The following is a 25,212-nucleotide window of genomic DNA, read 5'->3' as shown; positions in this document are numbered from 1 at the left end:
GACTGGCCCAAGGTCACCCAATAAGCTTCCGGGCAAAGAGCCAAACTAGACATGAAAAGAGTCCCGAGTCCATCCTAGGGACGCCTCCACCATTTTAGGGATGAAATTCCCTGTGTTCACAAAAACAGTGAGGGGCCTATCCTAAGGCCATAGTGAGGAGGGGCACATGTCCCCCCCCCCCATCCATGCACTATTATTTGGGGGGGGGCACTTGGAAATAGCATGAGAGGAAGAGTTGCCCCTCCTCCCCCCATGCAATGGTCTCAGTCAAATCGGATTATTTATGGCTTCTGTGAACCGAGGAAATTTCATCCCTAGAGTAGCAGAGGTGCCCCTGTGGCAGACTTTGGCATGCTGTCACATCTAAGTTTGTTTTTAAGTGGGATTGGAACTCAGGTCTATGTCATACAGTCTAACACTAACCATTGTACCACATTGGCTCAGGGTGCACACACTCAATCCCATTTCCAGTTTTGGTAAATAACTTTTTTTTTTAGCAGGATACAACAGGTGTACAGGAAACACAACTTTGCTAAACCATCTAAAGTACTATAACTCTGCACCGGCCAAATACAACAAGAATCAAAAGAATGTTTTTCCCGGACTCCACCAGCAGTTCTGCATGCGATTTCCGTAAACACCCTACCCAACTCCAAGGGAGGAAAACATCAACAAGGAGAGCAATTAACTGGCTGGAATGACTAACTGTCCAACTTAACCCACATCACTGAACAGCAGGATTACATTTGTCTGCCCTGGGGTAACGATCCACGACAGGCGAGTTATGGCAGCCTCTCACTTGATTGCTGGCCACAAAGCAAGCATTTTCTTTTTCTTTTTTTCAATTTAGATTTTTATTATGGTTTTATATTTTGGGGTTCCGAAAAAGCAGTTCTTAAGTCAAAGTAGAACGTAGGTGTGTGTGAGAGAGGGAGACAGACACCTAACAAATATAACTTTGTCTGGATTCTGGAATAGTTTGTATGCTGTGTTTTTACTTGTGGCATTTGATATTACTTGGAAGGCTTTCGTGGATTAAGGGGTAAGAACCACTGTGCAACCCTACACAACCCTGGACGAGTGCTTCAGAAGTCATTTGCTGGCAACGTCCTCTACAAATAGACTACGTGGTGTAACAAGCCAAATTGTTACCCAGCTCCTGTGCAGAAGTCATATTCTAAAGCCAGATGCTTTTAAAAAACAATGTACCTGTATGTGAATTTACAGAATTGTATGAGAAACTGATTCAGAACTCACATTAGACCAGTTTCCTTCTGCGCTTTAACTATATGGTGCAATACTGCCGACTAGCGGGCAGGAAGTTGCCTACATCCTACTGACAATCATTTGGACCAAGCATGAACCCTCACAATTAAGACTATTTTCAGCTCTATGAAATGGCTGGAATTTTTGCCCTCAGAGGTGGAAGTCCCTAAAGTAGCAGCCAGTTATTTAATTCACAAGACTGCAGAAGAGTCTAATGGCACTTTAATAATTTACAAGCTTTTACTCCAGCATATCATGTCTCACAATCTGCGCCATCATCAGAGCAATTTTAAGCAAGTCTCTGAGGTGCCACTGGACTCTTTATTTTTGTTGCAAAAGCTCAACATGACTACCCTTCTGGATTAAGCTGTTATTCTCTGGATCTCTGGGTAGTAGTTCATCAAGCTGATTTAGGGGAGCAACAGATATTCCCCTCCCTCCCCACCATGTACAAAATCATTATCCAAAATGAACAGGCCCCCTCCACATCAATGAATGACAATTCATTTAATATTCCCTTCCAGGCTCTTGGGAGGGAACTCTGCTTCGGAGGGTATGCACTACAGCACGCTCCATTAAAAATTCCCCATGGTTCTGAAAGGACGTGTCTTTTTCGGAAGGGCTCTCTCAATTTCCAAACCAGTCACTGCTGCTGTGCATTATGGCTTGCTAACCCATGCAAATTTAAGGCCCAGTCGCTGTATCTTAGAACCACACTTCAAAGGCCAAACCAGACAATCCCCTCTGTTTTCAATGTATGAACTTCCTAGTCTAGTTTTTTTTTTAAAAATGTTGACACAGTGCCAATTTGCAGTTTGTTCCAAAAGGCCAAGTAAAAGCCCTGTAGGGTCATTAACTTCCTCTGCCTACATTACAGTTCCAATCAGAGTCTTACAACCTGTCAATTGCGTAAAAGGGTAAACTGCTTAAAAGTTTGTATACACGATGGGTATGTTCTTTGTCCTCAAACCAGAGAGCTTTCTAACTTCCTTCTCTAAAGGGATCATTTGTCTGCTTCTAATGCCTGCACATCCGCCACATAATCCACGCACACTAGATACCCGAGACATCTTTGAGGGTAACACAATTGACATTTGACCAACCTATGCCCCTACATGAACAGAGCATGGCCTAGAACATCTCCCCACACACCCAAACCCACTCGTGCCCTATGGCTATGCAATGGAGAGGAAGACTGCCAGGGGTACGCAAGCAGTCTGATGAAGGGAGCTTTGACTCTCGAAAGCTCATACCCTGGAAATCTAGCTAATCTTTAAGGTGCTATTGGACCTGAATCTTGCTCTTCTACAAGATCAACCCAGCTACCCACTTGAGATTCACAGGATCACCGTAAGTTGGAAACTACTTGACAGCACATAACATGCGCATGTTAGCTGTTCCAACTGCTCAGAACCAGTGTGTATTGGTTAGACCGTCAAGACTAGGATCCAGGAGTCCTGGGTTCAAATCTCAAGTCACCCACATGGACTCAGCCTAACCTACCTCACAGGACTGTCGTTAAGGATAAAATGAAGAATGATGTAGGACACTTTGGGTCTCACTGGGGAGAATGGAGGGGTGTAAATGAATAGGTACATAAATAAAACGTCACTGAATATTAATACAACTTTAAGTATTTTGCCTAGAAATATTTTGTTTGTTCCAAGTTCTGACTAATTAGGTCTGTGAATCAAAGTACACTTGGTTACATCGGTAATGAAATTCTGAGAAAACTATTTCAAGATTAACTGCATCAGGCAGTTGTTCTGACATTTTTATTGGAGTCAGGATTGTATAATGAACGGGTCTAAAGTCTCATGCATTACTGGAATGTGCCCAGTAGGCAATGGGGTGCATCCTGCCCCTGTACTCAGCTAATGGTGGTGGCATTTCTCCAACGCAGGGAGCCCTTCTCCAGTGGGGGAGGCTCTGCTGCCAAGCAGTGGTAGGATACACCACAACAAACATTATGTGCTTTATATAACAAAGGCAGCTAACTGAAAAGCACCCTTCCCCTCAGTTTCACAGAGACCTCAACTGCAAAGAGATGGGACAAATATCAGTTCACCAGGACAGCCTTTTAATGCAACTTTTGAAGAGCGAGGAATCTCAGATTTCAGGTTCAATTTGGCATAAGAGTTGTTTGGTAATAAATTAATGTGTTTTCATTTGTACACTCTGCTTGTCAAGGAACTAAACATCCCCTCCCCCCACATAAAAGCTCATGTTCATTCCTCAGCTTCAGACTCTTCATCATCATGGCTGATCTGGAAATATCGCAGTTCGTAGGTCTCCTTGTCAGATGCGACGACACGCAGCCAGTCGCGCAGGTTATTCTTCTTCAGATACTTCTTAGTGAGATACTTCAGGTACCTTTAAAAAACAGTGGCAGCAGTGTAACTGAAGGATGTAATTTGAATATTAAGATTTTTTTCAGAGAGAACCTATGAGGTAATTCTTAAAAGAAAGTTGCACTTGGCAGACAGAAATCCTTCTGTGTGCAGAAAAGCTCTGGCAAATCTTAGCCACTATGAAAATATATTTTATCTGATAAAATTGTTTTCCTATTAATACAACGTACCTTAAAGGAAGATCTTAATCCCCAAAATAACAAACAAATTACACAATCATAGGATTACACAAATATCACCCCACACCTAGGAACATGTATTTGCTAAGAAAAATCTAACAGAAATTGAGCACATTTTGAATATGCTGCTAGTTATACAACTGAATTGCTAGAGCCTCCTAGTTTATCTTCCTCTTTGTGACTGACATCAAAGGTTGATCTAATTCCCATGCAAAACTGGGAACAGACTGAGAGTTTGCTAATTAAAAGAAGTATTTTGCAACTTACATACCTTTAGCCACATTTTAAACGCATTTCAAACTAATGTTATCAACATTTCAGGTACAGAAACAGAAAAGGGATAGAATTCTATCTAGAATAAAAAAAACCTCACCTTTTCGAGAACTGCCTCTCAGATGTCACAGTGATCTTGTTCTTAAAGCGTTCAATGTGAACTACATTTCCCAGGTTTCCGGTTTTTCCATTCACTTTAACCTTTTCTTTCAGGAATTGTTCCTAATTCAGAACAAGAAAGCAACACTAGGGAATGGCGCCCTAGGTGTGGAACTAGGGAAGGGACCCTAGCCAGACAGTCATTGTTATTACAATCACACAATATAATTACATCATGCAAGAGTCAAGTAAGTGAATCATAAGTGCTCCCCAAGTTAGGATATTGACAAATTACAGGAGATACAATATGTCTCAGTATCCATATATGGCCTTTATGGTAGTCAAAATACTTGTAAGCTACAACACAAGGGTGCTTAGCTAGGTCCTAGTTCAATCTCCAGCTTCTTCAGTCAAAGGATCAGAGAGAAGTTGATGCAAAAGCAGGGGTGAGGAGTGGTACATTCTGAAGACTGTTTCATAACACCCAACAGTGAACGGGGGCCATTGCCAATACTGTCAGTAGCCAGGCTTGGCAGTTTTAATGTTGTAATTAAGGTTTATAGATGAGTGGACAACCACATACACAGCACATCATGCAAGTTTTTTTCCTGCATCAAAAATTAAGAGTGTCAAGAGTTTTCTGTGCTTTAGAGGGTTTTTTTCTTACGTTTAAACAAAATGGGGGGAAATATGTGCTGTATTGTATTTTAAATTTGTATGTGGAGTATTAAATTACTGTACATGGATTAAATTTGTACATGGATAACTTCCACATTAACTAACATTTAAACCACGCTTGATTAACCTTTTTCTTAATCAAGTATTTCAGTTCAAGTATGCATCGCTACTGGAACATAATGTTAATATTCGGTAAAATTTTAAAATTTTGCTTACTAAATACAATTCAAAATAAATAAGCACATTCTATTTAAAGAGGGGGTGACAGTGGCATATTATCACCCAATTTCATCTAATCTTGGAAGCTAAGGAGGGTCAGTGTTGGATGGGAGACCACCAAGGAAGACTCTGAGAGAAAGGCAATGGCAAACCATCGCTGCTTCTCATTGGCCTTGAAAGTCCTCTGCTGGGGTGACCAAGTGTCAGCTTCAACTTGACACCACATACATGACACACAAAGTACTGAAAACATTTCTGGTTTGTATTTTTCTGGAAAAACCCACATCACTGTGTTAAAAATCTGGTACTTAAGAGTGATGCTACCAATCTAAGCAAAAAATATTAAATTTGATAGACCTGCACTCTGACTCAGTGCAAAGCCAATAGGCAATCTTCTACGTAGGAGGGATCAAGCACAGCAACCTCATGTTATGTTTCCATTCAGAAAGAAAATGAGAGCTGTTCAGCCACAAGTCGTGATTAATGCCTGTAGTGTGCCAGACCCATCATGTCAACAAGGGAAACTGCTGGTATGTAGGTGGTGTTACAAGTTGGAGGCAGGGAATGAGGAGGATGTACACTGGCAAGATTTTTTATCCACCAGCTAGGTTTGCCCAGCAGGCAATTATTTTATTATATTTATTATTATATTTATATTTATTTTATTATAAATTCAAGTACAGGTTTTATATATATATATATATGTCTCCTTTCCTTTAAAATGGTTCAGACTGCATCCTATCAATATCATTGAGATTCAATAAATACTGCCATTTTCCCACCATTAACCCAGACCAGAGAAAGGTAAATAATGATACCTACAAAACTTCCTGAATCAAATATCCCATCTTCTACTGGATGAGTTAGATCCAGGTTATATTTGCAAGGTGATTTTTTCAGCTTTTTATCTTTTTTCTAAAAACAAAAACACACATTAATGAAAATATTTATATTTATTACAGTAAGCTTGAGACAAAGCACATATATATTTCACCCTGAAGCTCTAACTTATCCTAAGACAGTACAATGTCTCACCATCCATCTTTCTAAGCAGCTCAGGGAAGCTTAGATGCAGGTCAACCTATGCAATCTATGTTTACTCCGAAGCAAGACCAAATGCACTCTACGGATTGCTCCTGGGTAAGTACACGGATCTACATATGCAAACAAGCCATAAAGTGACAGGCTCCTGAGGCAACAGTCTGGACTTCAGAAAGCAGGTGGGACCCACCAACTCTGAATGCTGCAGAATGGCTGCTTCAGTATTTCCATTTCTTCTTGGGTGTTTGATCGTCTATGAGAAACTGACAGTTGCCTGTAAAGTCACTGGATGCCTGTTAGGGACTGGCGAAGGGATAGGACTGCTGCTGGCTATAATCTTTCTCTCTTCAGAGTCTTTTTTTCTTCTCTTTAACACTGTGAAAAAACTAATGACAATTTTGGGAGGATTTTTTTAAGGCTGGGCAGCATGAGGTAGGAAATTAAAAATCTGAAGTTTAGGGGAAACTGAGACTTGACAGGAAAAAGTTGTTCTGATGTGACATCACATAACATCAAATCCCACTGAGCTGTCAAATTTCGATGCATTTCCTAAGCCACAACTGGCAATCCTAGATCAATACCACACCCCACTGGGAATGGTTCCGGGTGACCAAGAAACAGTCACGCTCTCACCTAACCTTTCTCATTGGATTGATGGGGAGGACAACAGGGAGGCTGATAATATGCCACACGGAGCTCTCTGGAAGAAGGACAAGATTAAAATCCTACTGGGTAGTTCTATGTTGTTAAACTTCCTGTACTAACACACTATGTAATCTGCTTTGAGTCTCAGTGAGAAAAGCGGACTTTAAGTAACAAATAAATAAAATGTACTAAATAAAATAAAATGTATTGAGTTAAATGTAGTAAATAAATATTTTAAAAGAACTGGTTAGCCCCTGCGTGGATTACAAAAGCTACAGAGCTAGGCCACCAGGCGACAAAGCAGAGCCTCTCTCTATATGTACAGGGATATGCAAGAAAAGATGGTTTTGTAGATTTAAAACAGTTTGATAAAGGGCGGCATATGGTGAGTGGAGGAACCTCTATAGGGTATAATGCCACAGAAATCTCCCTCCAAAGCAGCCATTTTCTCTACAGGAACTCATCTCTGTGGCCTGGAGACCTATGGTGATTCCGGGAGATCTCCAGGACTCGCTTGGAGATTGGCAACCCTAAAAGTTCTACCGCACACCAGCTCTGTGAAGTAGGGTCAGTTTAGGGAACAAGAAGAGGAAAAGGGGGCACGTGGTCCAGACGACGCTCTCTCCCCGTGGGCAAGGGGGAAAACACAGCGAGTGGGCTGAGAAAGGGAACGACCAACACGGCCTTCTCTCGCTCGTTCAGCAGCCGCCTCCCGTCCACCAGCAACGCGCTCCCCCCTTGACGACGGCTTGACCAAGAAACTTACCGGCGCCATTTTATACCGGCGGCTAGTCTCGCAAAAGAGCGAACTTTTCACGACGGCCTCTTTTTATACCCTGCCCATCCGTGACGTGATGACGCAGCACGCCAAAGAGGCGAATGATGGGAGGGAGCGCGCCTAGAGGTACAGTCACACTTCTTCTTATGTCCTGTTCAGGTATTAAATCGACTTCACGTACAAGTCCAACCAGTTTCTATAGACGCTGCAAGGTGTTTGCGGGGGAAGGAGCGGGATTTAACGTGACACCAAAAATATTTATTTATATCGTTTCTAGCCCTCCTTTCTCACGGAGGCTCAAGGCGGATTACATAGTGTACAGCATGGGCATTCACCAAACACTGCCATTGGACCTGCAAATGCAAATTTGCAAACGAGCAGAGATTTTACCCTGAAAATCTTGTTGGTCTCTTAAGGTGCCACTGGATTCAAATCCTCCTGTTCTACTGCAGACCCACACGGTTGACCGCCTGAAACTATTCTGAACCTGATACGTACCTGGAATAAGCAGCAGCCTTGTGCGACCTTCCAGACAACTCCATTTCATGGCAGCGTCAGCTTTCGTGGGCCAGATCCCACTGGGCGACAGACTAACACGGTTGTTCCTCTGGAATGGCGAGGCCGATATAGATCACGTTGTAAGGGTCTCTACACGCTAGACTATACCGCTTCAGGGTAGTTCTCAATCGGACCCCACCTTTCCTCCCCCTACACCGTGGCCATAACAAACAGAATCTATCTGATCTCCGTGGCGCTCATTTTCTCCAAGGTATTTTGAGTTTTTATAGTCCTTCGTTCTCATTGAGACTCAAAGCGGATTACTCAGTACAATCATTTTACACGTTATTTGCATTTTTACCACTCAAAGCGGCTACCAAAAGAACCCGCAACTTAGGCAAGCAAAAGGCATGTTCCTCTACAGAAGCGAAGAGGGGCTTAATTTTGGCATGAACCGGAAATAGAGCATACGTCACGTCCTTACGCAAAAGCACCAAAGATGAGTATTTGGGACGGCTCTACTCCAGGAAACGGTGTTATTTTCATCCACGTGCGAGGCAACAGTATTGGAAGTGAACGGAAATCCAAGCAGATTTAAATAAAAAAGAGATATCCTAAAGCACACTTCCGTTAAAAGGCTTGGCAATAAATAATCATTAAAATATCCTGAAAATCTTGTTGGACTTATAAGGTGCCACTGGGCTCAAATCCTATCCTACTGATACACTGGGATCTTTCTTTTCCCTGGCCGGGCTCCTGAACCTTTAAATCCTTGTAGCAAGGCAGAAATTCAACTAGTAAGGATGCAGCGAGATCTTCAGCCCTTATTTCTACATGTCGTTTTGCTCTTAAAGGCACAGGCATTGCAGGTTTACATATGCCGCTCTGATTTGAAAGCATTGTGTATACAACCCTGCCAATGGAAAGCGGTTTCAAAGAGTAAAGAGTCCAGTAGCATTTTTAAGACTGGCCAACTTTATTGTAGCATAAGCTTTTGAGAACCACAGCTCTCTTCATCAGATGCAGGAGAGCTGTGGTTCTTGAAAGCTTATGCTACAATAAAACTTGATTAGTCTTAAAGGTGCTACTGGACTCTACTATTTTGCAACTACAGACTAACAGGGCTAACTCCTCTGGATCTAGTTTCAAAGAGAAATTCTAGTGGCATTCAAGATGGGAACATGAAAACCACTTCCAGCAGAATTCGTGCTTTCTGGTGTGCAATCATATGAAGTGTGGAGTAGCTAGCCACCAATGATTTTACAACTCCTGCTCATAAGTTTATGCCATCATATGAGAGGCTGAAACCCTTTATTCAAAAGGCATACTAAAACCTCCTACTGCCATACTGTAAAGTGTCTTTAAGACAGAAGTAGAAAATAAGAGCTGCAGTCAGGTTGGGCTGTTTCTAAGCAGAAGCCAATGGACCACAGAAAATATTTGCAAGACAGAAAACCATTCTATGATCTTACCATGCAGGCGTGCATCTCTGGACTACTTCATGCAGCTATATAAACACACTTGAAATAGTTGTTCTTTGGCAAGGTTCAATTTTGTTGGTTCAGGTAAATCTACTGGATGTGTATTTAATAATGGGGAATGCAACGTTGGGTGTGGGGCCATGTCAGTACACAGAGACAAACTACTGTCCTCCGGGTTCCTGTAGTCTATAGTCTTCAGGGCATTTACTAGACTAGCTGTGTGTAAAACACCTAACATGAAATGCCTACAAAACATCCGACTGCAAAAAACAAAGCATACACTTTTTAGATTGATTTAAACTTTATTCTTCTTGCTGTGACTCAAGTCATAATTCAAACATTTCAATAAAACACTTGTTAAAAGCCAAAAACTCTTTAACATATGAATACTTCACTATTACAGAAATGCAAAAAAGTACAAACCTTTCAAGTTTTGCTTTTAAAGTCACTCTTCTATAATGAACACTGCATCCATTCACTAGTCAGAAGGTATATTGCATACTTGTCTGAACTACCATGTGTCACAAATACAAAAACCCTATCTCTGCACACTTTAACATTTCCAGTTTTTAATGTAACAGTTACTGATCACAAGCATTCAGAGTTCTAGAAGGCCTAGACACCACAATGAAGATAAAAGCCACAGAGACCAGTGTCTGAGCTATAAAGTGAAAAATGTTAATTATAATATAATGAGTTTTCTTTTCTTTATACAGAATGAAATATTTAAGCACAGCTTTTTCTATTAATGTTCCCAGACACAGCCGACATTCCAACACTTAAAGCTTGCTGCAGTCAAACATGTCATCTAGTCACTAGAGTAGCTCGGTCACAATGTTTGACTCCTTTAGACTACGGTTTGATATACTAGAACTCTACTTGCTTCCTAGGCATGCTATACATTTATGGAATACAAAACCCTGTAAGACTTTCAAGCAGCTTTGTTAAAATAATCAACTTAAGCTCTTTCAATTCTTCACAAGAGCAGCCCTGAGAAGAGTATATTCAAGTCATGGCTCAACTAAGCAGTGGTTTTGTTGAACACAAAGACACAAAAAGACACAGAGGTAAATTTGGGTTTCTTTTTTAAAAATTCCCTAACATTTGAGGCAAGAAAACCTACAGCACATTAAGGAAAACCATAAAACATTAGATGGACCCAAAACAAGAAACCAGGTACCATTACAACGTAACAGCAGGAATGAGTGGTTCAGCCTTCATTTTTGGCCAACAGCTTGTTAGAAGAGCTTGAGCTTGCTCTTGGAACAAATTGCATTCACTTTTTAAACTACAAAGTAAGAACCATCTAGAATAGAGAAACATGATTACCCTGAAATAGCTCAAAGTACCTGAAAGATACAGCATTTCAAGCTTTTATTAACAAAATTAGTTTATTGTAAACCTGGTGGGTCTGTAGACAGATTGCCCTCTACAAGTGAAATGGCTTTGCTATAGTCTTGAATACTGTAGTTTAACTGAAGTAATGATTGCACAGCTGTATATGAAACAGTGCCCTACATATGATCTACCCAGCAGATGCTGTATTTCCTTCCATCTAGCCTAGATTACTTATGATGCCAGATTGCTAAAAATAAAGTTGAAATTACAAGACACCACCTTTTTTAAAAAAGAGGGGAGGGGCACTTTAATATATTTCAGTTAAGCCAAAAAGCCTCCAGACATTATAATTATACATGTTAAGGTGATGCAAGCAGTAGGATGCTAACAAAACTCTTCCAATATTATGGTATCAGTTTACTCCTCTCAGCTGCTCATGCTTGGTAGATAGCTGTAGTAATAATGTGCATTAAATCATGATGAATGTTATTAGCGAATGGAGTTCACGTTTCAAATTTGGACTTTCCATTTCTACTCTGAATGTGGAATCAACTATTTAGGAATGATCTCATGATTAGATTCTACCAATATCCTGAAATCCTTCAGCTTTCTAATAGCCCTAGAGCATGAAACATGTAGTAAAATTTACTACTATGTCAAGACTGTGCTTTATTCAAGAGTGTTTATTGCCAGATCAAGCTATCTCGTGCCCCTTCTCTGCATAGATACTCACTTTATAGCCTACTGAGAGACCTCAACATAGTTTATTCTTCACCTCTAGTCCAACTTCACTGATTAAGGGCAACCATTTTCCTAACCGAAGCTCAAAATCCTGCCAAAAAGAAAGCTGCCAATAATGAACTAAGCACGTTATAACAACCCACAGTCATTAGTTCAAGTTAGTCAGTTGCTACCAACATTTAAGGCAAATTTAAGTAATTAGGCTCTTTCCTCCAAACACCAAGCAGAAGCATGATCTTGCAAAGGGAAGATCATACGCTGTACGACTAGTTATTAGTGATTCAATTATATTAGGCATCTATTCAGAATAATTAAGTCTTGCACAAGTAGATTTAGAGTTACTGTATATCCTAGCCCCCAAAGCTACTATATTTATAAAACACTCTTATACTTTTTTTACTAGATTTTGACATCTCATGGCCTAAATTCAGCTAGGTGGAAAGGGTTCAAATTCAGCCTCCATACAAGTCAGTACGTGTACTTTTGCTCCAAGTTCTACTCAAACAAAAACTGAAGTCTACCTGTGCTACAAAACTAAACTGAGTTTAAAAAACCCATTTATGTCTTTTACTGAAACACTTGAGGCATTCCCTTCTCTTAACTAGCAGAAGAGTGACTGAACTGCATGTTGAAATCAAAGGCCTCTAGTGAATCTTCCTCCCCCCTCCCTGCCCCACACTTTTGTGCACTATTAACCAGAGTATGAAAGCACCCAATATTCTGGATGTTTGCATCACAGGCAAATGGTGACTTGTGTTAAGAGTGGACCAACAAGACTACAGACATACAGTTTGTTGTACATGGCCTTCAGCACTGGCATTTTGATCACGAGTTCCCTTGTCTCTAGCTCAACTACTATTCACAATTCAGCGTAAGCCACAATTCACCATATTGAGATAAAAATGGTTATTTTCACTTTGTTTAAAATGTTGTACTTGAACACTTCCTTAAATCCAAACTTAGTACTACCTTGGGATTGGCACTGGTACACAAAGTCTCATTGAGCAAAGCGAACTAGTTTAATACCTCGTGATCTAAAATGACAGTTTTGACTGCCTTGCCGTTCCTGTAAGCACTTGAACTTCAGCAATTTCAATATTGCCAAATGGCTTGCAACATTAGTCAGCACTATTTTCAAACAAAGACACGAGGTTGCTAGTGAAGGTTATAGCTTTGGTGATTATCAGAACTAAAATACAAGATCTGCAGCTGCTGGGACCTGAGCGACGGCTCCCATCCTGGTGGTCCTATTTGCAAGGTTTTATGGCTACAGCACATTCTTCACTCATTGCACACATGACCGACACCTACACAGGGATAAAAACAAACATATATTATGCCTACAATAAACATGGCTAAGGCAACTGATCTCAGTGCTATATCTTCTGGACCAGAATTTCCCATATTTTATTCCTTTTTTCAGCAAACAGCTCCCAAGGCAGCTTTTAAATAAACTAATTTAAATCCAGTAGTTCAGTACATAGAACAAAACAAAATGAAATCATTACACAATATAGCATAATAGTAAAGAATCCAGTAGCACCTTTAAGACTAACCCACTTTATTGTAGCACTAGCAACAAAGCTTGTTGTGGGGGGAAAATACAACGGGCTCTAGAAAGGGCAGGGCAGGCAGGCCAGGCATCGCTGCTTCCACGGCACCGTGATCTGGTTGAGGGGAGGGCAGGAGGCTGGGCCTGGCATTGCCCCCTCCCTAGCGCCGGCTGATTGTGGTGGGAAAGGGCTTGGAGGTGGGCCTGTCTGTCCTACCGCCTCCTTACCCCAATTGGGCTGTAGAGGGCTTGGCAGGTGGGCCCTTCCCTCTGCCAGCCAATACCAGGCCTGATTTGGGCACTGCAGAGCCCAGGAGTGCTGCTGGGGGGGGAAAGGACCTGGAGTGCTCCTGCACACTGCAGCCGCCCAATTTGGCCCCGATTTGGGCTGCTGCGGAGCCCAAGAGCACTACCAGGGGAAGGGGGGGCAGAAAGAGTCCTGGAGTGCTCCTGCGCTCCACAGCAGGTTGAACTGGGCCCGCTTCGGGCTGAAATCGCTCTACTGTGGTGCACAGGAGTGTGCTGCACCATCAGAGAGTGTGCTCAGGGAGCAGCATTCCCCTGCTCCCCCCCCCCCCCATTGGCCTGACCTCTGAGAGGACAGAGACCAGGTTTACCTGCCCTGCAAGTCTATGGCAGATAGACCTGGGTTCTGTGGGTCCAGAGGCCAGGTCAACTCACCTTGCAAAGCCAAGGCAAGTAGACCTGGCCTTCGGATGTGCCGAGGTCAGGTCTACACGCTTTGCAAAGCAATAATGAGTAGACCTGGCCTTCAGACATGTGGAAGCCAGGTCTACTCCCCTTGCAACGCCATGGCAAGTACACCAGGTCTTCAGATGCATGGAGGTCAGGTCTACCCACCAAGCAAAGCCATGGTGAGTAGACCTGGCTTTCAGATGTACGGAGGCCAGGTCTACCTACTTTGCAAAGCTACGGCAGGTAGACCTGGACTCTGCAGGTCTAGAGGCCAGATCTACTCACCGTGCAAAGCCATGGCGAGTAAATCTGGGTTCTGCAGGTCTGGCAGGAAAGCCACGTTACCCCCCCCCCCCTGCACCCCCTCTCCCCGCGGCAGATCGAGGCTTTGGGATAGGAAGCAGGAGAAGAGCAGGCAAGCTGCACTCCCCCCACGCCCCCTCCCCCGCGGCAGATTGAGGCTCGGGGGGGGGGAAGCCTTGGGAGACGGAGCGCAGGCAAGCCCCATGCTAGCCTGACCCAATCAGGGCTGGGGAGCAGGCCTTTCTGTGGCCCAGAAGCTTGCCGGGACTGCGCCTGTGCCGGTGAGTCATCGGCAATACGCTTAAAGAATTATGTAGTAGGATAAGCTTTCAAGAGCCACAGCTCTCTTTGTCAAATGCACAGTAAAGTTACTTCTCAGATGTACACCAAATACTAAACACAGACTAAAATTCTTATCAGGGTAGACTATTTCCTGTCAAAATATAAATATTACAACATTGAAGGTCAAGTTAACCACTCCAGTCAACAGAACAAGTACTGAGAAGCCGAAGCCTGACATGGGCATTTGTACCCCGCCCCTTTCTTCTGAGAGAGGATGTGGAATGGAAGAACCAAGAAGCGCTGTTTGCTATAATTCTTTCAGGCAATCAGATCTCCTGCAGTTTTCCTAGATACATTTCCAATTTATCCTAGAGGCCTCAGACATTAAAGTTATGGATCTCTGGCTATTTTCTCCTAATCACTCCAGCTTAATTCAGTCCATTAGGTTTTTACCTGGAAATCCTCGCCTGCATTGTATTTCCCCTCTATTTCTTTGCCTAGTTCACCTTCTGGCACCTTCAGATCCTCACGAACTTCACCACTTTCTGTCAGCAAAGAGAGGTAACCATCCTGAATACAGATTAGCTGCAAGAAATTTTTAGAAGACAACCTTTATTCAGTTTAGATTTACTTTGTTGATGAGACTACACATCTACCTCAAGATAACAGTCTATGTTCAACAGCAATAGTGGCACTATGCTGAGCAGAAGCCATTTGTGCTTTGCATTCTGCACTTACTTGGCTTGTAAGTGAAAGGGAGCTACCTTTCAAGCTTCTAGGATACACAGCCTGGGTTTAACTATATTAAGTGCAAAGCATTTCAGCTTAGCAAAAAATGCACTGGCTCTACACATGCTGCATTTGAGTCAAAACAAATTTTCTGTAGAGACCAAAAAATCCTTAACCACATGACCTATCATAGACATATTATAGGCAGTTTTATATCTGCCTATAAATACTGCTGATGCTATTTGCAGAACTTCAGCCATGTGTTTGGGATGTTATTCAAAGCAATGTTTCTGAACTTTACACTTTCTGTCAACAAACACTGAAGACTGCTGCTACATCCCAATGGGCAGAGTCATTTCAGAATATTGCAAAGTATCAGTAGCTGTTAATGTACCAATTTGTGTTTAATCATTGCAGAACATTTTGTTTAATTCTAGCAAAAATAATGTAGCACTGTTATAGCTTCATCCTACAATTAGATGTTCCTATTTATAATTAAATCTAAATCTGTGTTTAGACGCACCTGCTTTTGCAGAATACAAAACACATCAAAGATCCTCAAGTACAGCTGACGTTTGTTCGAACAGAGATGTTATTAGTATTGCAGTACATAAGACTGAGAGGGTTAGGACCAACCTGCTAGGACCAGCTTATATCTTTGATTTGGCTTTACAGTTTTTCCATTAAAATACAGATACGTTAAGCAAGGTAAGGCACTATTGAGGAGTATAACAAATGCCATACAAAGTAAGTCGGAATAAAGCTACATCTTTCCCAAGACTGCATGGGAAATCTGATTCAGCTAGCTAAACTGATTACTAGTCAAAGTAAATAAAAAGAATTTTATAAAAATTAAGAGACAGTGGCTTGTTCAAGGGCATCATATTATTCCTAGTAAAGAAAAAAACCAAATGGCCTAGATTCAAATGGGCACTTACTTGGTAATCATTCCTCTTGATATTTGGAACATCCATATTGTGAGTGGAAGGGCAGATATCTTCATATTTTTTGCCAGTGAACACATCAATACCAACTAGATGGACCTAAAAGAATATTCATCACAGACTTAGACCTCAGTGTGGTAAGCACTAAACTTATTTTCACAGATATGCTTCAAATGTGTACTCCTATGTACCACCTGTGCTCCATGTTGTCTAATGTTAGTCCTAAAATTTATTTTGTTCTGCTTCAGTATTTTTTCTACTCTGTATTGGATTCTTGCTAATACTATGTCTTTTAAACTTGTATCTATTTACCTTATGGCATTGTTTATGGAAATGTCCTTGATACTGTATTGAAATGTATCTGATACTGATTGTACTAATCTCAAAATATGTAATCTGCCTTGAGTCTCAGTGAGAAAGGCAGACTGTAAATGACATAAATAAAAAAATAAATATAGCCAGAAATATAGGGGAGAAGTTACTGGACTTGACTAAAAAAATCACGAAAAATACCTCTGCAGGCCAGAATCAAAGGCCAGATTACTGAAAACATAGTCTACCAATAACTGAAGTGCTGAAGGCCTTCTGCCAATTCTCTTCTTCCTTTCCTGGTTTGGAATTATGTTTATCAGAAGAGGAAGGGAAACATGCCATCTGTGCATGTTCCTGAATAAGCCGCCCAAGCTGAACCATATGTGACTATGCTTAGAGGAACCTGGAAATCAGAGCCAGTGGTCACTTTTAAATGTTGAGCCAGTGGTCACGGACAGGAAGTCATTACCACCACAAAATGGCTGCCATGGGGTGCTGGGACCAACCACCAAATGTTCAAAGGCTATAAATCAAGTATGCTTCTAGGATGGAGGCAGTTGTTTCTGAAGAGATGTTAGCTCACCTGGACTATCCAGGTAAGGTCACCACACTGAGTATCACTGCTTTATCCCATGAGATCCCTCTTCCCCTTTTGCACAGACATAGTTAGATACCTCTGGGTTTACAGAAAGCTACAGTTTGTCAATAATCTAAATCTGTGCAAATGAAAGGTCACAGTTTGCCAGTTCAGATGCAACAGGAAACTATGGTTTGCTACAACCCCCTAAACATCTAATAATATAGACCTGCCCAAGGATCCCTCAGGTTTATTCACAGTAACAAACTATCACCAGCTGTTACATTGGAATCAAACAACTACATCTCTTCCACTAGGCACAGTACACAGACAAAGACTAGGAGACAGAGAAGGTGAAGGATCCACTCTGGACAGAAATCAGATTCCACATCTGCTGGTCAATTTTGTGCCCTTTACTGGAACACGTATCTGCCATACTCTTCCCTCATGCAAATTACTCAGCCAGTGAGAGCACAACAGCACATGCACATGTATACACAAAACAACCAATTAAGGTTGCCAGGGTAGGCACTAATAATTGAGTCTACACTTGCACCTTATGTAGTTGTTGCTGAATATTTAGCATTAGTAAGCTAATATTAATAAAAGAAGGGCAGTGGTAGCACACCAGAATTTTTAAAAAGCACTGAATGAAGCTATTCCGAGAAACTACCTTGGCATGACCATGTTTGCCAGTTTTGGAAGTTGACATTTCTACAATCTTGCAGGGGCGGCCCTTAAGCACCACAAATCCATTCTTGCGAAGTGCAGAACACTGCATTGGGTAGGTGGCAGAAGCACCAGCATCTCCAGTGGTGAAGTCAACTTCATCAGCCATTGTGTGACGTGTGTTCTAGCTGAAACCATAAAATGTGACAGTCAACTCAGCTATTTTGAAGTTTGCCCATCCGTTACAGAGAACATGGTATTTTATCCAACGACAGAATAAAATCATCTACTTTGAAGTGAATCTCTGTGCAAACCAACTCCCTTTTCTCTGTTCATTTTACTCCAGCTATTGTAAACATTACTAACAGCATTCTTCTCAATCTAGTATATAACATCTTAAGCTGAACTGATTTGGATTGTGACTCTGTTGGCTTTAGGGAAGACTTGTGCTTATAGTTTGGTTAGCAGCCTTCTTCTGGTAGAAGAATGGTAAAATCTTCAGGAAGGGAAGTGGCATGTATGCTCATGTATTTTGGATATTCATATTTTAATCAATACCAGTTACCATATTCTTTTTATAGTATTACAATACTATATTATCTGAGATTTTTTTTCTTGCTAAAATGAACTCACTTCCACTGCTGTTTTACATGGATGATTTACAGGCCAAGAACGAGGAATCAGAGTTTGTATCTGTGATAAGTCTTCAGTAGAAACTACTGAGCATTTTCTTCTTTTTCAGTGCAATTTATTCAGATCTGAGAAGAAAAATTTCTGGATCCTCATTTGTATAAGAAGCCTGTTCACTCTTCTATCATTTAATAAGACCGTTAGTAGACCTGGATTTTAATACAACATTGGATGTGTGTAAATATATAGCTGCTGCAATTAAACATCAATGTTTTTAATGAATATTGAACAGGAATAACCTTTTAGTAATATTGCTGTCTTTTTCTGGTCAAACAGCCTATTGGCATTAATGGGATCAGAAGTATAGAACATCCCCACATCCGCTCTGCTCTGAAACTCAAACTACATGTTTGTTACCTTTCTTATTGTATAGCCAACCCAACTCGCATTACATGTTCAACTTAAAATACTACAGCATATCAAGAAAGGAAACCAGAGTGACTGCTAAGCTCACGCATCACTTCAGGTTAATTTGTAAAATGCCTAAATTCCTGTAATGTTACGCTTTAAACCACTGTTTCTTAGACTGCTAAGAAGAAAGCCTGCAGATAATAGGATAACAAATAATGCAAAAATTACAAGTGGTTCATAAATAAAGTTCCTCAAGTCAAAGACTGACATGCTGAAGATTAAGTACTATATACCCAGGCTTGGATCAAACATTACAAACACAGCCTCACTGCTGGGAAAGCTCACTTCTCTATGGTGGGAACTCAACACTGCATCTGTAACCTGCTTCCCATGCATCAAACTACATGGTGAAGAACTCACAGTGCTGCTGTGGTTCTCTGGAGCCACTTACATATGCACCTAACCACACCATCCAGGTAAGTCATATGGGAACAGGACTGATATGAAGTCACAACATGAAGCTTCCCACTATACAGAAAGTTGGCTACAGCTAATAATATAAATAATAACTGTGCTTATATACCACTGTTCTAGACAAATTAGTGTCCCACTCAGACTGGTGAACAAGTGTTATTATCTCCACAATACTGTGGGGGAGCTGGGGCTGAGAGGAGTGGCTTACCCAAGGCTACCTACTGAGCTCATGGCAGTAGTCGGATTCAAACCAGTACAGTGCAGATTTGCAGTTGAACCACTTAACCACTGTGCTACAGCAGGTCCCTAGTTTATTAAGTTTGAATCTGGCTGGTTATCCCCAGGAGAAAAAATCTGGCTAAAGTATATTAAGAACTAGAGGAGAAAAGCTAGCACAGGATGCTGAGCATAGGTATGTTACTATAGTTTTTATTAAATAACAGCAACACATAATATGAGTTATATTGGATCAGTTTCTTTGAAGTTTGGCCATAATGGTAACTCTAATGATGTCATAAATTTTCACTCTGGTAGCAGAAACCAACGCATCAATTTTCTGGTGATCTCATATGAACATAATTTCTTAACTACCTGCAAGTTTGCTTGCAGGAGAAACAGCAGCTAGCACCAAAAGCAAGAGAACAGGGCTCCTGTATTTTTATGATAAAGAAATGTGAGCAAAGCTTTTCACATCCCTGTATGATAAGTTGCATCAGTCAAAATTCCCTGTTTCACATCTTCCTTCGTATCTGCTTATGCCAGCATTCGAGGGTTTCTGTTACTACTGGGTGTGCCCAACCAGATTTTCAGGATAGGAGGAGGGAGGATTCATGAAGGAGTGATTTTGTACATTAAGCAGGACAACAGAACCTCAGTGTTCAAAGGCAGTATACCCCTGAACACATGTTACTGGAAAGAGAAAGCAATGTTCCTTTACCAACACTGCTTCTGAGCTCTCCACTAGCCAGTATCTGAAGGAGGGAGCTCTGACTTTTAAAAGCTTACAAGCTGAAAATCTTATTGGTCTCTAAGGTACTACTGGACTCAATTCCTGCTGTTCTACCAGCAGATTATCATCCACTTCTGAAGAAATCAGGCAGGCTGCTCAGAGTGGCAGAACAAGAGCAACCCCTTCAACGGGAAGACAGACCACTTTCTTCACTCAGGTCAAGCCCTGCCTCAAACCCTATCTTTCCTACATGGCTTAACCCATCCCACAAGGCAGGCATGAATCAACTCCATTTCTGCCCACTTTCGTACCTCAGCAACCGCCCTCTTTGGGACCAAGGACCTGTCCATGTTGGCCTAGACACGGTGCCAAGTTATCAGAGCGAAGAGCACTGGGGCAACCCATGCTGAGATCAGGGTGACTGGGCCAAGCTGTCTCCCAACCGCAACGCACCCTCGCAAAGCCAGCGAGGCAAACCCGTATCTTTTCTCTGCTACGGTTACCAACATCCTGGCGGGAGATCTCCCCGAATTACAGCTGATTTCCAGACTAGAGATCAGTTCCCCTGGAGGAAATGGCTGCTTTGGAGAGAGGCATTATAACCTGCTGAGGCTGGTCGACCCACAAATCTCCGGGAATTTCCCAACCAAGATCTGGCAACCCTGTTAAATCCCCCATGGGAAAAGAGAGACAGGTCGCGGCCTTCACCCCCTTTAGAGACCCAGCCTCGCTCCTCGGTCGACAGCAGGGGTCTCGAGGCTTCCGGGGCCAGGAGGAGCTGTCTTAGTCCCCGAGGCGGGCCGCCTTCAGCTTTCCCCGCCTGGCCTGAGGCGGCCTCTGCCCGCCGGTCCCTCTTGCGCCCCTCCCGCCGCCCTGCTTCCAACGGTCGCTCTCCCCCCCCCCCCCCAAGGAAAAAGCCACGCGCGCGGGTGATTGGATGGAACGCGGAGAGCGCCACACGCGCCGCCAAGACTAACGCTTCCTTACCTCCCGCCGCACAGGAAAGGAAAGGGCTGAGGCAGCGTCACGGCAATGCGCACGCGCAGACCAACCTCCCCAGGAAGGGGGAAACCCTCCAACTCACCGGCTACGGATAAACGAGTGCGCCTGCGTGAGAGACGTTGCTCTCCCCCCCCCCCCTTTTCGCCCTTTTCCACTACGGAAAACCCATATCTTTATTGGCTGATTAGTCTAAAGGCTCCGCCCCTTAAGGAAGTCCTCATCCACGTGACTGCGTTTCCTAGCCCTTTTGTAGAGTCCCACTCTCCTGGGCTGTCTTTATTGGCTTGCGTCAGCGCAGACGAATCCAGAAGGTGGGGCTTCTTTTTCATTCATCATGCACGTGCGAGCAGTTCGAGGCACGCGCTTTTCCCCTTTGAGCGGTACGGCGAGCGGTGTGGGCCAGAAAGCTTCAGCTCCTGGGCTGATAGTGTTTGCTGAGGGCAGTGCTTTGAAGCAGATCCTCTATTTGAACCTCTTTTAGTAGAGGTCACCCAAGAACTCTTAAATTAGGTTGGGTGATAGACAGGCAGAAAGTATTTCATATAGGATTGCCAACTCATGGCAAATTGATCAGGCGAATTGATCTCTATAGTCTGGAGATCAGTTCTAGGAGATCTCCAGGACCCACCTGGAAGTTGGCATCCCGAATTCTCGTTCCTCAATCAAGCACAACTATATGTAGCAAAACAGAAGCCCAGTTTGCAAGTTAAAGTGAACAATGGAAAAGAAGGAGGCCCGCATCAAGTTAAGTCAAAACGAAGAAAAACAAATTGGTGCAAAGAGAAAATTCTTGAATGTTGTATAACCCCTACATGTTGGGCCTCAGCTTTGTCAGGGGGATCTTCAGAATTCCCCTGGACATCTATTCTCTGTGTGCACTGATTGTGGAGTTAAAGTGAACACATGTAAGATCAGCAGGGTATACACTGATGTTTCTTTATATTTGTGATGAGTATACTACATTCAATTCATGCTCAGCTGAACATGTGATTGAAATCCTACCGTTTGTTTATCCAGGTAGTGGCCCCCAGTTTCATTTGTAAAGTGAACACATGTGGGCTGTTTCTTACAAACAAGTGTATGCAGGCTCTATGTGTGTTCACTGTAAGGTGGACAAGGTGAACCATCAAGCTAGAAATATGAAAAGCCAGTGTGGCATAGATGTTAGACTGATAGAGCAGGACCTGAGAGTCCCAGATTGGAAGTAGCCAAGAAAGTTGGCGTTGCAATTGCAGTATCACTTCCAGAGAATACTCAAAAGTGGCATCACTGTGCAGGTAACAACACTAGGATTTGCCCCAAAGCGTCCCATCAGGTATTCCCTGGAAATGAGATTGCACCACCAGCATAACGTCCACCCCATGCCCCCTCCCGCAACATACTACCTGTTTTCAGAATTCCAAAAGTGCCCATGTGCTCAATATTTCAGTCTTATGCTGATATATGCTGTAGCAGAAGCTATATCAATAGGAAACACATGTTTTTCACAGTTTCATTCAACAGATGGTGCTAGTGATTTTGAAACAAAGAGAGGAACCAATTTAGAACTTGACGTACAGAGCAAGCAGTAAAATAAAAGGCAGTAATCTTTTATTTTGGGCAGCGTGTTATATACCATGCTGGATGTGAGCAAATGGTTTGGGCAGATGCTTAATCAGATTTCAAAACAAGCCATTCTAGTTAAAGAAAGGCCCCAAAAGGGCAGTGAAAGGGAAATAAATGTATGTTCCATTTGGAAAAGAGAGCCAGTTTGGTGTAATGGTTAAGAGCGCCGGACTCTAATCTGGAGAACCGGGCTTGATTCCCCACTCCTCCACTTGAAGCCAGCTGGGTGACCTTGGGTCAGTCACAGGTTCTAGGAGCTCTCTCAGCCCCACCCACCTCACAGGGTGTTTGTTGTTGTGGGGGTAAAACCGCTCTGAGTGGGTGTTAAGTCATCCTGAAGGGCGGTATACAAATCTATGGCATACTATGGATTCTAGGTGAAATCTCTCTCCAAATTCACCTCTCCACAGCTCCACTTCAAATCTCTAGGACTTTCCCTGGCCAGAGTTGGCAACCCAGCTCATGGATAGACAGATCATTAATGCTACCAGAGAACGTCTTTGTTACAACCCTTACTTTCTCTAGGGTCGATTTTTCTTTTAATCTTTCCCTTAACACCCTCTGGGTAGTTTGCTGCCACCAGGAACATTATATCCCCAGATATTTTATTTAAGTTTTCCCTTTGGTAAAGTTCCTAAGCGTCAGGCTCCTTCGTGGTTCTATGTGGCCCTGAGGATAGGAATGGGATATAGCAATGACAGCTACTCTGGAATATAACAAAACAAAATAAACTTTTATTTAGTCAAGAAGCGTATCGGTTTCATAAAAGTAGTTCTTGATTCTTAAAGTTACTTCATTTACTCTCATTCACACAGATCTCTTCCAAGGCTTCACACACAGTTAGCCTCTTTCTCTAACTCAATATTTCTCTCATGGAAATGCTTAAAACTCCTCAGGCAGCACACAGCCAGCCTCTCTTTCTCTAACTCCTATTCACAGAAATATTAAACCTGCTCAGGCAGCACACAGCTGGCCTCTCTTTCCCTGACTGAGTGTCCTTTCACAAACATGCTCAGTTCAGGTTCCACACAGGTTATATTTCTCTCATAAATACTTCAGTATACTCAGGCAGCACACAGCTAGCCTGCTTTCTTCCGACTGCCACTTTTCTCTCTTGCCCTGTCAGTCTCAAACTGCATTCACGCAGCCCACCCTCTCAGTCATCAACCAATCATATCACTCACTCATCCCTCTCTTTCACCCCCACTCTCCACCTATCTCACCAAGCATTTAAAGATACATGTGCACATTTACTTGAAACCATTACAGTCTTCCCTACACAGGGGCTGCCTTACCTAGGACAGCCGCATACAAAACTAGCCTCATCTCGCAGGCACTGACCCCCACATGAGGTGAGAGTTGTCTTGCCTGGGCTGGCCCTGTGGTGGTCCTCACTGCTCGGCATGGTCAGGGAGGGGTGTAGCCATGGAGGGGGGATGGCTCTTTCCCCCAGGCAGTTTTACCTTCCCAATCCACTCCTGCATCAGCCTGAAAACATATACTTACCAACTTCTGTTCTTACTGATTTTGTATCTAAGGGTTTATAGGCTAGGCCAAGCCCCTTAGGACTGGTTTAACTTTGGTTACATTGTTAGTAGCTATTGACCTGGAAGAATTGCATATGTAACAACTTTGATAAGACTGGGAATTTCTGATGTTGTATCAGTTGGATATGTCACTTTGCACTTTTTGCTTCTGTTGCAAGAAACAACAGTTTTATTTTGACTTAAAAGTTTACTATTTTTATTGCATAATACAGGATTAGATGTGTTAGCCATTCATGGCAAATGCTTTTGTCTTATCCTCCAGGCAGACCCTGTAAATTTCCCACGATTACAACTGTTCTTCAGACTACAGATATCAGTTCCCTTGGAGAAAATGGCTGCCTTGTAGAGTGGTCTCTATGGCATTATACTATGGTGAGATCCCTCCCTTCCACAAACTTTCCCCTCTCCAGGCTCCACCTTCACATCTCCAGGAATTTCTCAGCTGGGCAAACTTAACTGGCTCTGGCCAGAGCTTTACAGGCTGTTATCACTTCCATAAAATGCAACTTGCAGCCTCAATTTGCCTCAGGGTGTGCTAGGAAGAGAGCGAGTTCGATTGACCTCCACTTAGTTTCTCAGTTTGAAACTGACCTCCCTGCTTGGTTCATAGCATTTTAAAGAAGGGGGAAAATGCACCATTTCGCCTTGCAGAATACTTGTAACTAAGCAGTGGGCCTGCTCAAATGGGGCGGGTGGGGTGGGGGATGAGACTGGCTTTTGAAGGTTCCCTGCACAGCCCCATGACAAACCCATGGTGCAATTTTCATTTTATGGATTTAACAAGATGTGTGATCTTTGTCTCATCTGTTACCACAGCGGACTTTCAGCAACCCCAGCAAGGGGCTTACAAGGCAAGTGAGAAGCAGATGGGGGTTTTGCCATT

The 25,212-nt window shown here is 42.7% G+C and overlaps 2 protein-coding genes across 2 annotated transcripts; both read right to left on the bottom strand.

Annotated features, from left to right (window-relative positions):
* Positions 1 to 3,325: 3,325 nt before the first annotated feature.
* RPL22L1 (ribosomal protein L22 like 1) lies at positions 3,326 to 7,661 on the bottom strand. Its single transcript, XM_054983244.1, has 4 exons — positions 7,578 to 7,661; positions 5,948 to 6,040; positions 4,230 to 4,351; positions 3,326 to 3,639 (listed from the first exon to the last, which is right to left on the bottom strand). Exons 1-4 carry the CDS (start codon positions 7,584 to 7,586, stop codon positions 3,495 to 3,497), a joined length of 369 nt encoding a protein of 122 aa, XP_054839219.1. The 5' UTR covers positions 7,587 to 7,661; the 3' UTR covers positions 3,326 to 3,494.
* A 2,195-nt stretch (positions 7,662 to 9,856) lies between these two features.
* Positions 9,857 to 21,247, bottom strand: EIF5A2 (eukaryotic translation initiation factor 5A2). Its single transcript, XM_054983657.1, has 5 exons — positions 21,163 to 21,247; positions 17,716 to 17,899; positions 16,148 to 16,252; positions 14,934 to 15,065; positions 9,857 to 12,954 (listed from the first exon to the last, which is right to left on the bottom strand). The coding sequence occupies exons 2-5, from the start codon at positions 17,878 to 17,880 to the stop codon at positions 12,895 to 12,897; spliced, it is 462 nt and encodes a 153-aa protein (XP_054839632.1). The 5' UTR covers positions 17,881 to 17,899; positions 21,163 to 21,247; the 3' UTR covers positions 9,857 to 12,894.
* Positions 21,248 to 25,212: the final 3,965 nt, after the last annotated feature.

This window comes from Eublepharis macularius, chromosome 6 (assembly GCF_028583425.1).
Source record: "Eublepharis macularius isolate TG4126 chromosome 6, MPM_Emac_v1.0, whole genome shotgun sequence".
Classification (NCBI taxonomy): domain Eukaryota; kingdom Metazoa; phylum Chordata; class Lepidosauria; order Squamata; family Eublepharidae; genus Eublepharis; species Eublepharis macularius.
This window is presented reverse-complemented; position numbering and strand designations above follow the sequence as displayed.